This window comes from Barbus barbus, assembly GCF_936440315.1.
Source record: "Barbus barbus genome assembly, chromosome: 17".
NCBI classification, from domain to species: domain Eukaryota; kingdom Metazoa; phylum Chordata; class Actinopteri; order Cypriniformes; family Cyprinidae; genus Barbus; species Barbus barbus.
Window position 1 is genome coordinate 4,435,195 of NC_136745.1, and position 19,017 is coordinate 4,454,211.

General features: G+C 38.4%; 1 protein-coding gene across 1 annotated transcript in view; it reads left to right on the forward strand.

Annotated features, from left to right (window-relative positions):
• Window positions 1-1,240: 1,240 nt before the first annotated feature.
• LOC306883745 (E3 ubiquitin-protein ligase NEURL1B-like) overlaps window positions 1,241-19,017 on the forward strand; it is a 64,463-nt gene continuing 46,686 nt past the window's right edge. The window contains exon 1 of the mRNA XM_079439192.1: window positions 1,241-1,567. Within this exon, the coding sequence (XP_079295318.1) occupies window positions 1,480-1,567 (88 nt within the window). The 5' untranslated portion in view covers window positions 1,241-1,479. The remainder of the gene's footprint in view (window positions 1,568-19,017) is intronic.

The following is a 19,017-nucleotide window of genomic DNA, read 5'->3' on the forward strand; positions in this document are numbered from 1 at the left end:
TCTGACAATTCATTAAAGATTTAAACATCTTTTTTACATAATTGTCAAACTATTGTTGACAAATATACAGTATCTTATTTAAAGTTTGTTTATACATCCATATAACTTGTCCTTAAAAACACAGTATGATTTAATGAGAACAGGTGGACAAAGTTTCAAACCAAAATTAATATATAACTAGAGTGTGTTTGCTGATGTCACATGTATAATTTTACCAATGTGAAAAGTGTAGCACTGCTTCAAAATTACCTTTTAAATCTGCTAAACAGATACATTTTATTTACATGCTATAAACTGATCACAATTATTTGTTTATTTCATCAATACTTACAGAAAAGGAAATCTACTATTAAGGACGTAGCACCAAAATTGAATCTTACACTCCACAGAAATCAAAGTGGAAAACGTTTGTACACCTCCCACCTTTATATTTACAATACATTCTTAAAAGTGGAATCAAGAGCATTAAGAGGGAATTTGTACTTAGATGGCACTCCCATATACAAACAACATGAAACCAAATAAATAAAGGTGAAATCATGGCCAGCTCTAACAAGCTCTCACAGGCCCTCAGAGGAAAGACTGGTGAATGCAAATTCAGTCTAATTTCCATTTCAGAAACATCTGAGCTCAGTCTCTCCACTGTTTAGAAAAGGAAAAAACGTCAAGCCCATTCTTACCAGAATATTCATCCAGTACCTTCTCCTTGGTGATCAGGATACATCATGCCAGCGATGGGTGGCAACTACAATTATAATTATACTACAAAACTATAATATTTAGGCCTTAAAGATGCATCTTCTTGTTCTGAGCTAAATGCTATAAATATAATATTAAACCATTACCACAGCCAAATTTAGCTTTTAGGTGCTTTAACATTTAGCTTTTAAACCATTACATACAGCCATATTTACGAAGGCCATTCTTACCAGGGCAGATCATTTCATCAAAGTCATCTCAGGAGACTGCATGATGCTGCAGAAAGCCCTCGACAACCACAAGTGGTCTCATAGGCAATACAGACTTTTAAAAATCTTTAATTAATTGCTCCGTAATTGTTTGTTAAATTAGATCTCATGTATGCGGTTTAAAATTAGATGCACGTTACTGGACAGAAGCAAACATAATTCATTTAGACGGTTTTATCGAAAAAGGGATTTACAAATGAGGAATGCAACAAGCGAATCATCTGAAAAACATTCACCACTGAATCGAATTATAGGCAGCAACATTTGAGCACATTGTCCTGTGGAGCGTCGACGGGAGTGGCGGTGTTTGAGGAGCCGGACACAGCGATTGGACAGCTCGCGACAGATACACACATGCACGTGTGAGCTGTTTTTAGCTTTCAAACTGAATTTAGGCGGGGTTTTCGGTTTACCTCACTTCAGCCTCTCTCGAGATCAGACAGCTCTGTGACGGCTTTTGGGAATGATTCAGTTGCTTTAGATTCGTAACCTGTTAAACTGCAGTGTTTTGATGGGGAATAACGGATCTTCCGCGGTGTTTTCCGCTCAAGGGACAATTCCCAAGACAAGAGTTCAGTGGCAAAGCAGCAGTCTGCAAGGTGGGTGTCTCGCTTATTTTCTGACCAGACTAGTAATGTAGTGTATGGTAAAGTATTTTAACAGTTCAAAATGTCACAGCATTAGACACGAAACCTAAAAACCGGTGGCATCTTAAACTTTTTGAGCTTCTCTCGGAAATAACTTTTCTGAGCCGTTTATACAGTGGCTCGTGCCAAGGTGAGTTTTAGTGGATATGTGACGTCAGTTCCCCTCACAGGTATCCCTAGCAGAGTAACTACGGGTGTAGTTCATTATCACACTAGCCTACCTAAAAATGAAAAAGATCCACACGTTTCGGTTCAACAAAGTGTTAACACTATGGGCTGCATCTGAATATGTCTAATTCCCCTTCGATATAGTAACTTAGGTGAAAGTATGTCCACATTTACAGTATTCATAAAAAAGTGATCTATTGACCTATTATTTGAACTGATTGTTGGCCATGTGATAATGACGACATGACGAATGTCGTATGTCTGGATTATAATCATATTGCACTCATCATTCATGCTATATAGAACATCATTTTTAATGGTCGCAAAATACTTAATCAATTAAAAGTTTCTACTCAGAGAGTTTGAGATTTCAGACACAGCCTACATCTCTTGGCGATGTTGGGGGAAGTTACTTTTAAAAATAATGCATTACTTAATTTTTTTGTTACTCTTTGTCTGAACTGGGCTTACTTATTACTTTTTAATAACACAAAACCCAAAAGTTATATTTTTGGCAACTGTAAAGGCACACCAAAAGTGAAATTAATAAGCCTCAGGGTATATGAAGTGCCTCTGCACCTCACTCCCAATTTTTCTCAACCCGGTGACAAGAGAGGTGTCAGTGAATAAATGGGAAAACATATTAACTCATTTGAAAAAGTCACTCTTGTAAATTTAAAAGTAATGTGTGACTTTACTAGTAACTTGAAAAAGTAATCTGATTGCGTAACTCGTAATGCTTATTTCAAATCTAAAAAACTAAACGAAACCATGGCTGTTGATTAGTCAGTGCATCACTCCAGCAGTAGCTGGCCACAAATGATTGTCTTAATGAGTGAGTAATTGAATCAGTCACTCAAAATGTTAATTGAATTTGTTAACAGATTTACACAAACATGCTTTTGGAAAATTTGGATTTATTCAAATTTTTGTTGTTAGAAAATTATTTTGGAAAGATGTATTTATTCATAACTTCTTGATGTGTAAGAAAACCCCATCACATTTGCAATTGTGCGTACGTGATATTACTCAGTTATGAAATTATATAATTCTTTATTATAAATCTACAACATCAAGGACTACAATAGTGGTCTTTGTTTTTACTGCAGAATTGTGACATTATTATTCATCTATAACCTCTTTCAAACTCTATTAATTTGTAGAATATAATACTGCTCTGTTATAATACTTCATAATATTGTTGGGTTGTCATTTATTAGGCCTACATTTTTGGAAAATACCATGAGAAAGGACACTGCTCCAGTAATTTTCAGAGTCAAGCAGGAAATGTAACTCCCACGATGAGAGAGGGGTGGCCAGTGGCTTCTGAGCTATGCAGAGTTGGCAAGGTTGTGGCTTTCCCAGGACCTTGATGAGAACAGTAGAGAGGGAGCAGTTATTTCTAGTACAGAAATAAGGACTCTGAGAAACATTTGGTCTGACTAACATTGTATAAAAAAATAAATTAAATTTGAATTAAGCCTTTCAATAAAGAGTCTCAGAAATTAAGTATAAATTGTCTAAGATGATGGCCTGGAGGATCTTTTAGCATACTATTGTACACAACAATAGACCATTAGTTTGCACTTAATGGCGTAATCTTACCAGCAGATGGCAGCTAATATCTAACTAAATAATGAACTATTTATTTCTTTTTTTGTTGTTGTTGGATATAATGTAATGAGAACAATAATAACAGAATATGTTATTTCTTTAACTAATAGCAACAATTAACAGTTTAAAATAAAAGTAGACAAATGTTGTTGTTTTGTTCAACCTTTTTTATACATCTTTTTAGTGATCTTCACTTTGAATGAGTGACAACTAATGCGGCTCTATTAGCCTTTATTAAACACATTCATGTTTACTTAGTTTTCTCCAAGTAGTCATCATTTAAAGTGTTTTCATGCTGACAACCACAGATGCAGGGCTCTAACATGTGTTTTTATGTATGTAACTGAGTAACAACTCTTTGAACATACATACATTGTTTAAGGCGCTTGGCTTCAAGTCAGATGAGTAGTTTGTCTGCATCCCATCATCCACTGAGTCACAGGCCAGTCAGCCAAATGCAAAAAACAAAAAGCGTGTTGTAAAATAAAAATGTTTAAAGAGTATCAGATTTATTGTATACCTTAGAGGGAGAGGATATAACTTGAGGGAGGATATATATATTAATTCTTCAAATAAACAAATCAAACAAATCATCCAAGACATAGGCCAGCTATCCTTTATAGTCCCTGGTTTGTAGCAGCTATTCTATGATAGCCAGGCAAACAGGCACAAAGTTTAGTGAGGATTAACACATCCTAGAGCAGGGGTCATGAAAGTGTCATACAGTGAGTGATAAAGACCAGACGTTGGTTGTAGACAACACAAATATGCGCATAAAGAGGAAACGACGCAGTGACACAGCTAGCAGCATATAATAATCTATATTTATAGACTAAAAAGTAAAGTGCCTCCCCAGCCTGATCTCACGGCAATTCGTACATATTTTACGAGGGGGCTAATATGTACAAATTCGTATGACCTCACTCATACAAATGTATACGATTTTTGCTAAATCGTACGTGTTTTACGAGTTGCCAATTCATATGAATTTGTACGAATGACCTACACCTAACCCCGCCCGTAAAACCTACCCGTCACTGGGGTTTAGACAAATCATACAAAATCGTACGAGTGAGGTTGCACGAATTAGCCACCTCGTAAAATACGAAAGATACGCGAGATAGCATTAGCCTCCCTATGGTGTTATTTTACTGCCAAATCTCGAGAGCGCATTTTTGTAGCGAGAAAGTAGATTAATATAATCTCCCCGCTCGCACGCGGATTTGCTTTGCTCTTGCACAAAACCAGACGATATATGACTAAATATTATTAAATTGTAAAGAAATTCCAGGATCAGTTCCCTCTTCACATAGTATTTTCATCGGGTCAGTCGTAGAAAAATCTGATTGGTTGATAACTTTTGACGTTTAATCCAGGTGTGAAAAGAATTAATATCTAGCGCAAGAGCACGGAGAGATGTGCGAGTGCACAGGACAAAGTTTGAGCGCGCACACTTGAGCGAGAGGAGAGACACGTTTTAAGTGCAAGAGCAAAGGATATCCACGTGCTAGCGGAGAGATTATATTAATCTACTTTCGCGCTACAAAAATGCGCTCTCGACATTTGGCAGTAAAATAACGCCATACCTCCCTGCATGCACTACTGACCTTACAGAGATTTAACCCATTATGCTGGTCTTTTCAGCATGGCCTTCAAAACAAGACAGTTGCTGTAAAAAGTTCAGTTCACACTGACAGCGCTTTGCATGGGCAAAACAAACGGAAGGGTTGGTGACTTCAAGCATCATTAGCGAACACTAATGATGCAACAAAGTTGAGTACGTCATTTTGAAACTTCATGTAAATGCAAAGGGATTCAAATTGTGGGAGTGAAGACAGTGGATTTGTGATGATGTATGACATGATGATACATCTGGGTACAGAAGTGGCGTAGGAATGATTGTTTGAAACCAACAGTCAATCAATTTTAGGATGACACAAACCTCGGTAAATAAAGGTAGTCGAATAGCTGTTAAAAAAAAGGTTTTAACAGCTATTCGACCAAGTTTTAATGTCAGTTAAATGTCAAAGATTATTGTATTTAAACGTGTCTTTAAAATGAGCCTGAAATGACATATGCAGCCTGTTTTAATTCTGTGATGGGATGGGTGGGATTTTATCTAGGAGAAATTGATTAGATTTCTGGTGAAACAAGTGGGTGATCCTTACCAGAATAGAGACAGACCTAAATGTTGGTATAATTTCTGCTAATTAGGTCATATTGACCAGGACTAGGATGTACAGACTAAAGATCAAGTTTACCCTCAAGACCACCTGAATCTATTTAATAGTAGCAACCTATATTACATTAACATGATTTCAAAAGGTCAATGTTTGGCCTTTTGAAATGGTCCACTCAGTGTGTGTGTGTGTGTGTGTGTATATATGTATGTAGCTGAGGATAGTTGTCAGTGAAGAGCTTGTGACTATGTGCATTCTTGGGGTGTATTAAGAAAGTAAAAAGGGTCAAATTTATGTTGACATTAACTGACTTTTAACTGTCCTCACAATCCTCATTTAAAACAGAGCGAGAAAACAGTTATAGCATTAACATAATTATATGTTCAGTTTAATATCATTCAGGGCAACTGGTTTGTCCTAGTTAGTGAGTACAAAGTCAAACATATGGCAGTGCGGCTTACTGTGCTTGAAGCTTGTTGTTAATCATGTAAAACGATCATTTGGGATATGAGATACCCTTACACAGAGGAAGTTCCCATATTTACAGCTTCTTAAAATAGCCCCTGTACACAGCACTTGGCATGTATCAGTGTCCCTTTCAGAAGCGAGGGGCCCAGATTTTTTCCCACACATGGATGAAACTGATGTCATGGTTTGCTGTGAAAAGCTGAAGGGAAGAAGGGAAAAAGGGAAAAAGGGCATATATGCACGGATGTTGGGCCTGGGTAGAGGAGCAAAAGGTGACCAGAAACTATAAAACCAAAGGCTCATCTCCCTTCATCATTTTACCAGTTTGCTGGGGAAACCATAACGTAATGCTAAAGAATCTGTGACCTGCTATTAACACCTTGTCAGCCATTCATCGTTGCAGTTTTGTTGGGGAAAATTGTGTTGCTGTTTCTCAGGGTGGACTCACATTCATACCTGTTGACATACCTATGGTACTCTTTTTTTTTATTTTTATTTTTTTTTATTCTCTATTTCACTTACATGTGTTGTAATACATTGGGCTTGGCAGTATCACCTGGTAGAAATGCTGCTATTCCATTTTACTGCAACTGGACTGCTTTATGTTATTTACATGTTTGACACAGAGAACAAAATACAGAGAGGAACGTATCAAAACAAGCATTAAATTGTAAACAAGTATTAATTGATAAGTACTAGGACAGTAAAGACAACATTTCTCTGTTTGCTGTGGAGTCAAGAAATCTGCAAATATGATTAAAAGATGAATATGAGAGAAAACTACAGAATGTCACATTTTATTATTGGGTGATTCGACACATAGATGTTTTACCAGCTAAGAAGTTCAGCACTTTTAGAGTTTCATCCCTCTATCTGATGTGAGCATAAGTATTGGAACAGTTGCCTCACAGGCCTTTCTAAGTGATCAGCTGTGTCCTGTTGCATTAATTCTTCAGATATTAAAAGCAGAGAATGTGTCGTATCAGTTATATCCATTGCTTCTGCATTCTGAATCTTACATTCGATGATGACACACACAAACCAGGATAAAGATGAGGGAGCTGACTTTGAGAGAAAAGTAAGCAATTTGGATGCTTTCAGTAAAGAGGAAGAGCTATAATTAGAACTATTGTAAAAACAAAGGGCATGCATGGCGAAATCAAGAGTTTGGAAACCACCGGCGACATCAGCAACCAATAATAACCTGATCGGCTGAGAAAAACAACAGCAGTTGATGACAGACAAATCATAAAAGCTGTGAAATGAACCCTAAAATACATGTGTGTAAAACCACCAACAACCTCCAGAAAGCTGGGGTCATGCTCTGACAATCTACTGTGCGCAGGAGACTTTGACACAGAATTACAGATGCTACACAGCAAGATGCAAACCTCTGACCAGCACCAAAAATAGAAAGGCAAGATTAGAGTTTGCAAAAAAGTGAGCCAGTAGAATTTTGGAACTGAGTTTTATGGACAGATGAGACAAAGATGAACCTTTATCAAAGTGATGGGAAAGCAAAAGTGTTGGGAAAAAAGGGAACTGCAAATGATCCTCATCTGTAAAGCTTGGTGGAGGTAGTGTCAGAGGAGACTTAAGGCAGAAACTCCCCAAAACAAGCAACAGTTGGAATTGGCTGCATTAAAGGCTGGGAAAAGCATTTCAAAGAATAAGACCAAGAGTCTGGTGACGTCTGTGAGTTGCAGACTCACTGCTGTGATTGCACGCAAGGGATCTGCAACTAAATATATATAAATATATATATATATATATATATATATATATAATACAGGTCCTTCTCAAAAAATTTGCATATTGTGATAAAGTTCATTATTTTCTGTAATGTACTGATAAACATTAGACTTTCATATATTTTAGATTCATTACACACAACTGAAGTAGTTCAAGCCTTTTATTGTTTTAAAATTGATGATTTTGGCATACAGCTCATGAAAACCCAAAATTCCTATCTCAAAAAATTAGCATATTTCATCCGACCAATAAAAGAAAAGTGTTTTTAATACAAAAAAAGTCAACCTTCAAATAATTATGTTCAGTTATGCACTCAATACTTGGTCGGGAATCCTTTTGCAGGGCTCCAAACTGCGACTAAAATGGTCGCATTTGCGACCAAAAATATTAATTTGCGAGTGAAGTTTTTGCTGAGGTCGCCACTGGCGACTATATATAATTAGCATGAAAGGGCTTTTTTCCCGATTGTTTTGCGCTCACATCTTTTGTTATGTTCACGTATTAAACTTACATAAGACGATGCGCATCAAAGTTTTACTGAAAAGAGTTTCAAACGGTCCTCGTCTCTGCCGCACACAGTCTGCTGAACGCAGTGAGAGAGACCTGAAAGGGCCTGTTTACACCTGGTCACTTCATGCATTTTCTCTGATCGGATATCTATATGATTTGTTAAAACGTTTCCCCATTTACACTTGGCCACATAAATGTGTCTTCGCAAAACGGATATAAATCCGTTCTTCAATTCCCGCTTCATATGCAAATATAACGGAGTTCACGTCAATGAAAGCAATGGATAATTTTATTAATTATCAGCTAATTTCAATATCACAGATCTTCTTATCGAGATCTTAGTCTATATGCTGTGTTCTGTTAATGCATGGACTTCCTGTTATTTGAAGCGCACTTGCCATCCAGTAATCGCAAAAAGCTTTGTGCTGTCTTACTTTTTAATAAACAAAGTATCAGCTTTAAAATGCTACGAAATTCAAATGATGCGGTTTGGGTGCTCTTTAATGCGGACCACAAGCGCACACTTTCGGTAATATAAACACCAGTACCCCGCGTCCACACGGTCCGTGTATGCGTCCGGATCGCGCGAGTGGAGAGTATCGCACTTAATGCTCAGGCGCGATCTCTTTAGCACCTCAGTTAAAGCAGCAAGTGAACCCATTATATATTTCCATTTACTAATATAGTATGAAATGAACATGATCAAAAGGTAGGCAATAAGAAAGCCTATAGTACAACTTACTGAAATGTTTTATGTAAAAGCTCATTGTTTCAAACTGAGGAAATGTATAAAGCTTGTAGCATGTAAATGTAAACATTGCATTGTAATACATTTACCTCAGAATAACCACTCAGTGTCCATAAACTCATCAGTCAGCTAGAAAAATAACTATAAAGAGGAGCGTTTTGCTATATTTATGCGCTGTTGCATATTAATATTTTTACTTATTCTGTTGTACATGATTCAACTCCTCCTATAAAATTGCATTTTACTAATGAAGAAAAACAGACTGAATGTGTGAAAGACGTGACAACATTTATAGGATGCACTGCACTCAGTTGCCAAGTGATGCTTATGGTCCATGATATTGGTACAGATTCTGTGTAACGAACAATTCTTTGTGACTGTACATTTCAAGTTGTAAAAGACATTTAATTCACACTTTAAGTGAACCTTAGTCCCCCGGTCGACCTGATCATCTACAAGATGGATTAAAATGCTGATAAAGCCTAGAAAAGATAAGACATAAACACATGACAAAATTATTGAAATGTTAAAATAGGGGGGAAAAATAAAATGATAATAATAAAATAAACCACTTTTATTCTGTGGCACCTAAAAAAATAATTTGGCGCCTAAGTTTTTCTTTTATAGGAGCCAATGGCTCCTTACTCGATTTTTTTGTCTGGAGCCCTGTTTTGCAGAAATGACTGCTTCAATGCAGCGTGGCATGGAGGCAATCAGCCTGTGGCACTGCTGAGGTGTTATGGAGGCCCAGGATGCTTCGATAGCGGCCTTAAGCTCATCCAGAGTGTTGGGTCTTGCGTCTCTCAACTTTCTCTTCACAATATCCCACAGATTCTCTATGGGGTTCAGGTCAGGAGAGTTGGCAGGCCAATTGAGCACAGTAATACCATGGTCAGTAAACCATTTACCAGTGGTTTTGGCACTGTGAGCAGGTGCCAGGTCGTGCTGAAAAATTAAATCTTCATCTCCATAAAGCTTTTCAGCAGATGGAAGCATGAAGTGCTCCAAAATCTCCTGATAGCTAGCTGCATTGACCCTGCCCTTGATAAAACACAGTGGACCAACACCAGCATCACTGACTGTGGGTACTTGACACTGGACTTCAGGCATTTTGGCATTTCCCTCTCCCCAGTCTTCCTCCAGACTCTGGCACCTTGATTTCCGAATGACATGCAAAATTTGCTTTCATCCGAAAAAAGTACTTTGGACCACTGAGCAACAGTCCAGTGCTGCTTCTCTGTAGCCCAGGTCAGGCGCTTCTGCCGCTGTTTCTGGTTCAAAAGTGGCTTGACCTGGGGAATGCGGCACCTGTAGCCCATTTCCTGCACACGCCTGTACACGGTGGTAGGGGTCGACCGATATGTGTTTTTCAGGGCCGATGCCAATACCGATTATTACAGACCAAGTAGACCGATAACCGATATATTGAACCGATATATATGTCTGGTGTAAAAATGAAAATGAATGTCAAAATTAAGAATAAAAGTGCGGTGGTGATGGCAACCTGAGCAAGACACTTAACCCCCTAGTTGCTCCAGAGGCGTGCGACCTCTGACATATATAGCAATTGTAAGTCGCTTTGGATAAAAGCGTCAGCTAAATGAATAAATGTAAATAACAAGGGCTCTGACAAAAACGGCCTTCCCTAGTGTTGGTTGCACTTCTTACTCTTGTCTTCCCCCATGCATCCATCTACAATAAGGGTAATATATAAAGAGAGAGTTAAAAGTGGGGCCACTGTATGCTTCATGATTAAGCCTATGAATACTAAATACTACAGCTAAACAGCTTGGGGAAATGTAAGTATTTGGCTTCAATAATGTACATGTTAGAAATGTATGTGTAATAGCATAACCTCTCATAATTCTTCATTAATAATTTTCGGTTGACTAAATCATAACCTACAAGAGGTGACTATTCAATTCATCATCTAATGCACATCAATTGATTAATTTAAAAAGCGCAATGTATATAATACGTGTAAATAATTTAATTGTCTTCATAGCTCCATTGTAGAAGTTGCGAAGAAGACCGCAACTATTTTAATGAAACTATAACACTAATAGCCTGTTATAGGCTCACTTGGTTCAATAGCTTATTGAAATGTCCCAATTTCCGTCATCCTAATCTTGGCCTATGTGACAGTAACTTAATCTTGGCCTATGTGACAGTATCTTAGTCTTGGCCTATGTGACAGTAATTTCCATTAGTTTTCATTTACAGAGCAGTGCAAATGAAGGCATAAAACATTAATTTAATTTATCTTTTAATCAAATGAGAGTTGAACTCTATTTTTTGGCAAACAAATGGGTTTACTATTAAAATTAAAACATGTAAGAAATAGCGTATTGTGTGATTGTTCTTTTAAACAAAAGTTGTAATAATTATAGTAGCATTAGTAAATAAACCGAACTTTTATTTTGACGGGTTGCTATGAGGACCTCTTAAGTTTCTGTAGCCTATTTATGATATGACGATCGTTTTACTCAAACGAAACAGTCAAATGCTCATGAAGTAACTCTCAGAGCATTTCTGGGGATGATGTTCATGTATTTATGTCCTCATTTAGTGACATGGCAGATGCGGAAAACACCGCGAGCGTCGCGCACTTCAGTGTGTGTGTGTGTGTGTGTGTGTGTGTCAAAACCGCGCGTCTGTGCCTTTCACATATACAGAGACACGCCGAACATGCAGAATTCATATTTAAATAGTCTTTTAGCAGCTTAATGTTTACAGATAGTCCATATCATGAGTCGATTTAAGTGTACTGACCTACTTTTGATTAATTCATCCAAACTTTGACTAATTCCGTGACTCCGCGTTATACAGTAAATTCCATATGACTGGATTCCGCGATTCCCCCTGCGTTTCCCCCATCTCGGAAATCATAAATAGATAATATTGAGGTTTTTACAACTTCAGTGTAGTGGATTGTAATTTATTGCAACTTGAGCAACGTCTGCTGCTGCCTTTGAGAGAGAACTGATGCGTGATGAAGCAGCACCAGTTAGCAAGCGCTTTCGGTGTGAGAGTGCCTTTAGTCTTCCACGTTGATTGGTCGGACTCCTGACTCTCAACAAATCAGATGCGCGGTGGGCGGAGACTGCTCTAGGCCACAGAGTGGTGAGTTCCGACAGGCTGCATCAGAGCCAAATAGTGCGTTTCATAATTAAATAATTTTATCGGCACATCGGTTTTGAAAATGACCGATGCCGATTATCATAAAAATGCTTAATATCGGTGCCAATAATCGGCCAGGTCGATAATCGGTCGACCCCTACACGGTGGCTCTGGATGTTTCTACTCCAGACTCAGTCCACTGCTTCCGCAGGTCCCCCAAGGTCTGGAATCGGTCCTTCTCCACAATCTTCCTCAGGGTCCGGTCACCTCTTCTTGTTGTGCTGCGTTTTCTGCCACACTTTTTCCTTCCCACAGACTTCCCACTGAGGTGCCTTGATACAGCACTCTGGGAACAGCCTATTCGTTCAGAAATTTCTTTCTGTGTCTTACCCTCTTGCTTGAGGGTGTCAATGATGGCCTTCTGGACAGCAGTCAGGTCGGCAGTCTTACCCATGATTGCGGTTTTGAGTAATGAACCAGGCTGGGAGTTTTTAAAAGCCTCAGGAATCTTTTGCAGGTGTTAGAGTTAATTAGTTGATTCAGATGATTAGGTTAATAGCTCGTTTAGAGAACCTTTTCATGATATGCTAATTTTTTGAGATAGGAATTTTGGGTTTTCATGAGCTGTATGCCAAAATCATCAATATTAAAACAATAAAAGGCTTGAACTACTTCAGTTGTGTTGTAATGAATCTAAAATATATGAAAGTCTAATGTTTATCAGTACATTACAGAAAATAATGAACTTTATCACAATATGCTAATTTTTTGAGAAGGACCTGTATATATATAAATATAACTTAATTTATATCGATCACTCCTCTCTGACTTCTCTGCTAATGTTTCCACTGCTAAAAGGACATACTATCATGACAAAATTAACAACTCACCTAACTCTCGCATGCTATTTAAAACATTTTCTTCCCTCCTTTGTCCTCCTCCTCCCCCTCCTTCATCATCTCTAACAGCTGATGACTTTGCCACATTCTTCATTTATAAAATTACAAACCTCACTGCACAATTTTCCACACCACAATCTATCAAGCATATCTTACCAGCAAACATACACTCGTTCACATCCTTCTCTCCACTCTCTGAGGCAGAAGTCTCTAAACTCATCCTTTCCAGTCATCCTACTACCTGTCCGCTTGATCCTATTCCATCTCATCTCCTCCAAGCCATTTCTCCTGCAGTTGTACCTGCACTCACGCACATCGTTAACACATCCCTTTGCACTGGAATTTTTCCCTCAGCATTTAAACAGGCTCGTATAACTCCACTTCTTAAAAAAGCCACTCTTAACCCAACTCTTTTTGGGAACTATAGACCGGTTTCCCTTCTTCCTTTCATTGCAAAAACACTTGAACGAGTTGTGTTCAACCAAGTCTCTGTCTTTCTCACACAGAACAACCTCCTGGACAGTAACCAATCTGGCTTCAGAAGTGGACATTCGACCGAAACTGCCTTGCTTTCTGTTGTTGAAGCCCTAAGACTTGCAAGAGCGGCTGACAAATCTTCATTACTCATCTTGCTAGATTTGTCTGCTGCTTTTGATACAGTCAACCATCAGATCCTCTTGTCAACCCTATTGAGAAAGGGCTTCTCAGGAACCGCACTCCAGTGGTTTGAGTCTTACCTCTCTGATAGGTCCTTCAAAGTATCTTGGAGAGGTAAGGTATCCAAGTCGCAACATCTAGCTAAATGGGGTGGTGATGGCGCAGTGGATAAAACACATGCCTTTGGTGTGAGAGACCCGGGTTCGAATCCACTGTGAGACACCAATGTGTCCCTGAGCAAGACACTTAACCCCTAGTTGCTCCAGAGGTGTGCGACCTCTGACATGTATAGCAATTGTAAGTCGCTTTGGATAAAAGCGTCAGCTAAATGAGTAAATGTAAATCTAGCTACTGGGGTGCCTCAGGGCTCAGTTCTTGGACCACTTCTCTTTTCTGTCTACATGGCATCACTAGGTTCTGTCATTCAGAAACATGGCTTTTCATATCACTGCTATGCTGATGACACTCAACTCTACCTCTCATTCCATCCTGATGATCCGACGATAGCTACTCGCATCTCTGCGTGTCTAACAGACATTTCTTGCTGGATGATGGACCATCACCTTCAACTTAACCTAGCTAAGACAGAACTGCTTGTAATTTCAGCTAACCCATCGCTTCATCACAATCTCAGCTTCCAGTTAGGCTCATCTACCATAACTCCTTCAAAAACAGCCAGAAACCTTGGAGTTGTGATTGATGATAAGCTGAATTTCTCAGACCACATTGTTAAAACTGCCCGGTCCTGCAGATTTGCATTATATAATATTAAGAAGATCAGGCCCTTTCTCTCGGAACATGCAACACAACTCCTTGTTCAGGCTCTTGTTCTGTCCAGACTTGATTATTGCAATGCTCTCTTGGCAGGTCTTCCAGCCAATTCTATTAAACCTCTACAATTAATCCAAAATGCCGCTGCAAGATTAATCTTTAATGAGCCGAAAAGAACGCACGTCATGCCTCTGTTCATCAATTTGCACTGGCTACCAATAGCTGCTAAATTCAAGGCATTAATGTTTGCCTACAGAACCACCACTGGCTCTGCTCCCCTTTACCTAAATTCTTTACTTCAGACTTATGTGCCCTCTAGAAGCTTGCGTTCTTCAAGTGAACAACGAATTATTGTACCATCCCAAAGACACAGAAAAACACTTTCAAGGACTTTTTCATTAACTGTTCCCATCTGGTGGAATGACCTGCCCAACTCGATCCGAGCAGCCGAATCCTTACCCTTCTTCAAGAAACGGCTAAAAACTAATCTGTTCCATCTTTACTTGACCCTCTAACTCTAGCACTATCTATTCTAATTGTATTTGATCTATGTCTTTTTATTAAAAAATAACAATAATAATAATAATTATCTGTACTGCGTTAGGCTAACCAAGACTTGTAATAGCACTTGCACGTTGTTGCTCTTTTGTTGGTTTTGATTGCTTCTAGGGCTGTAATCAACCAAAGAAAATCTTGGTCGACTGAAGTCCTGAAACTTTCGACTAAAAATCGACTAAAAATGACGTTGTGGAGAGAAAAAAAACGTACGTTACATTAATTAGATACGCACTGTGCTCAGTACTTGGTAGCCTTGTTGTCTGCCTAAATTAATTATAAATAAACATAAAAAACTAATAGGCTATTTGCAGTATATTAAATCGTTTTTGACCTAATTATTTTGCACTGAAATGAGTCTGACACACGAGTCTGTCGTCTCTGACAGCGGTGCATCACGTGCACCTGCGCAATATCATAGCCTGTGATTTCTGAAAACAGTACTATGTTGTCAACTAGTGATATCACAAGAACTTTTGAGGAATGTGCAACATAATTTAGAAAATTATTTTTGTCATATGTTATAAGTATAACTGTCAGACACTATCATTTCAGCCACTCTGCGCAGCTCGCACAGAGCGAGGCTGAAGATAAGAGCTCAGCTTCGCGGCTGAGACACGAATAGACTTAAAGCTTTTACTCTTAATAAACACAAAAGGCGCGTCCACTTTAATAAAAAAAGAATATTTATTAAACAAACAAGAGCAGAAACCAAATAAAGTGCATAACTGAAAAATAAAGTATCTTAGGCTCAAAACTAACACAAACAGTGGGCACAGCGCAATTGCGCAATATTGTGAGAACTGATCGCGCGCTGTGTGAGAACTGAGAAAGTGGAGCACTTCTATCAGAGTGATTCCGCCTATCGCGCCTTCACTAACTTTAAGTTAATCAACAACGAATTGTGACTCCTGGGAAAAACGGGATGTCTGGTCACCCTATCCCTATAACCATTCAGTTGCTGAGGCCATTGTTTCAGATCGCTAGTTTGCGTTTTGGTAGCGTATCCGCCCACTGCGGCTGCCATACTGTGAGATATACAAACGCCCCTCATCTGATTGCGATCCAGTGACAGGGACGCACATTTTAAAAGACAAGACAGTCAACTTAGCCTATAGGATGTATTTTGAATGTCCGGTAGTCCTCAAATAACATTTTAGTCCCGTCTCGTCTCGTTAACGAAGACGCGGATACATTTCGTCATAGTTTTTATCATCAGATATTAATTTTATCTCGTCAACTTCTCGTCTTAGTCACAGAAAAAAGGTTCGTTAACGAATATTTTTCGTCGTCCTCTTCGTTAACGAAATTAACACTGGTTCTTTGGAAGGAGACAGCTTCTTGTTTTTACACTAGCTTATTATTAAATAAATAATATTCAGCATCAAACCTTCTAAAGCCTACTTATCTGTCTCTCTTCTCCAGTGGGTTGGGCTAATCCAAAAAAAGTGAAAACAATGGGGGTGTTCTGAAAACAGACTGTTACCTGTGAAACAGGGGTGCTCTGAAAACACCCCCATTAGCAATTAGTGCTTTCCACCTGATGAAATGAGCGCGGCCAAACTGATGAAATGAGCGCGGCAAAAAATCGACCAATCAGATTTTTGGCCGAACCAGACCATATCGACCAATTAATCGACTAATCGACTGGGACGTTACAGCCCTAATTGCTTCTTATGTCCTCATTTGTAAGTCACTTTGGATAAAAGCGTCTGCTAAATGACTAAATAAATAAATAAATAATAGTAAATAATCTTATGCTCACATCAAATAGTGGGATGAATTCTAAAAGTGCTGTCCTTTTTATTTGGTAAAACATGTATGTGTTGAAACAGCTAATAATAAAATATGACATTCTGTAGTTTTGTCTCATATTCATGTCTTGACTACACAGCAAACAAAGCAATTTTGTCATTGCTGTCCCAATACTTATGGAGGGCAGTGTATATGTATACACACACACAGACACCCCATGTGATATGAATATTTATGATTTTGGTCATTTCGCCAATGAAAGTTGGTTAATTGAAATGTCCTTCTGAACAGCAATATCTACGTGACTAGCATGACTTGGAAGCAAGGCTCTGAAATGGGGAAAACAGAGTGCTGTGTCTGAATAGATCCTTCCTCTGCTTTTTTTTTGTGTTTGAAAAAGTCCCCTTCACAGGGAGGAACACTTCAAGAGGGTGCCAAAATAAGCAGATGTAATCACAAGAAAACAAGCAAGCTATCTTCAGACTTCCACTGCTGCACATGCTGCAGCTGTTTCAGCGAGTCATGTGATAGTGATGTACCTTGGAAACCGCCAAAACAGTAACGCTGACATGCACAGTCCTATTGTTGGTCACTACAGCTATTGTGTTCCCCTCTCCAGGAGGCTTGTTCTACTAATAGGTCTTATATTTGTATTGTAGTTGTCTGTTTCAAATCAAGGAGTACTGTAAATGTTAACTAAAAAGCAATATATAAAAATATATCTGCATAATAATGATCAGATAAAACATTATAATCAATAGCAAAGATTTCTGACTTATTTTACCAACCCAGGCTCATTGGAAAAATGTGCCTATGGTGAAATTTCGGCAAAAAGGTATTATGCTGCTTCTTGAAAGTTGCGCAACACTTTCAAAATGTCAGTGAGTGGTGCTGAAAGCATGTTTAGTTTTATCAGAAACAGATGAATGTGAATCGTTGATGTTTTATTGCGAAGGCTGTTAAAAGTATTGCAGCATTTCATGAAATTAGATGTCTAGTGGGTGGTGCTGAAAGGTTAATGCTTCATCATGTTTGAAAATAAGAGGATAAGTGCTCCACATTGCAAGTGCAATGCTGTACCAGGTGGGCTACCGAGCATGTTTATTACATAAAAAAACATACAAAAGGAGCTGATTATGTGATGCAAATGTCAAAAGGTATTATTATTATCATGCACTATGGTGAAAGTGTTTTGAGGCCATGACATAGCATTGTGCAAGGAACCACACATTATTAATCGATAATCTGCCCCTGTATTCATAGTTTGTGTCAACAGGAATAAAAATGATTGGTGTTTTGCTGCATCTAGTGATCATTTCAGCTGGAAACTGGAGTGAATTGTATGTGTTGTATAAGTACATTTTTGAAGTTTTACAAAATGGGATTGGGTTGCATTTACTGTTGTGCTCAGTTAAGTGAGCAAGTACAAATCTGCAAAAATCACTATACCTACACTAGACAGACAGATTGCCTCTGCAAAAGCCAAGATGTTGTGGGAGCTTGCCAGGGTGTTGATAAGGTTAATTGTTTTATTCTATTCAATGTGTCATTGTTTGGACAAACAGGTAGGAAATCAAGCCAGTCTACACACCCCTGGTAAAGGTGCTTTCTGGAATGTAAAAAAAATAATCATGTCAGAAGGGCTGTCGCAAGTAGGTTGTGAGGCCCTTTGCAAAGAGGGGGAGGGGGTTGGTTTAGGAAGGAATGCAACTTTCATGCACATCTAATGGACACAAACAAACGGCAAACCTTATCATTCAACTGAATGGTACACATCCATTTCAGACGCGGATTTCTAGCATACTTTCTTGAACTTCTCAGGTAATATTTTTGGTTTGACCCATTTCCGAGGCCAAAATTAGAGTTTAAAATGCAGTAAAAGCTTTAAAAGAGTAAAGCTCTCTTAACTTGACGTGCTCGCTGACATGAATGCGTAAAAAACACGGTCACACACACTGCTCGTTTATTTATTTATTTAATACAGTAATTCATTACTGTTAGTCACCCTTTACGTTTTTTTTGTGGGTTTTGCAAATATTTAACCAATGAAAAGTATTAAAAAGACCTTGTAACTAAACTTAACTCTAGCTTGAATGTAGTCCTGCACACATTTTGGTCTGTCTCTGCTTGTATGCTATGCAAGGGTAAATAAAGAAATGGTTGTTTGAATATGTGCAACATTTTCTTTACTTAAACTCTCTCTCT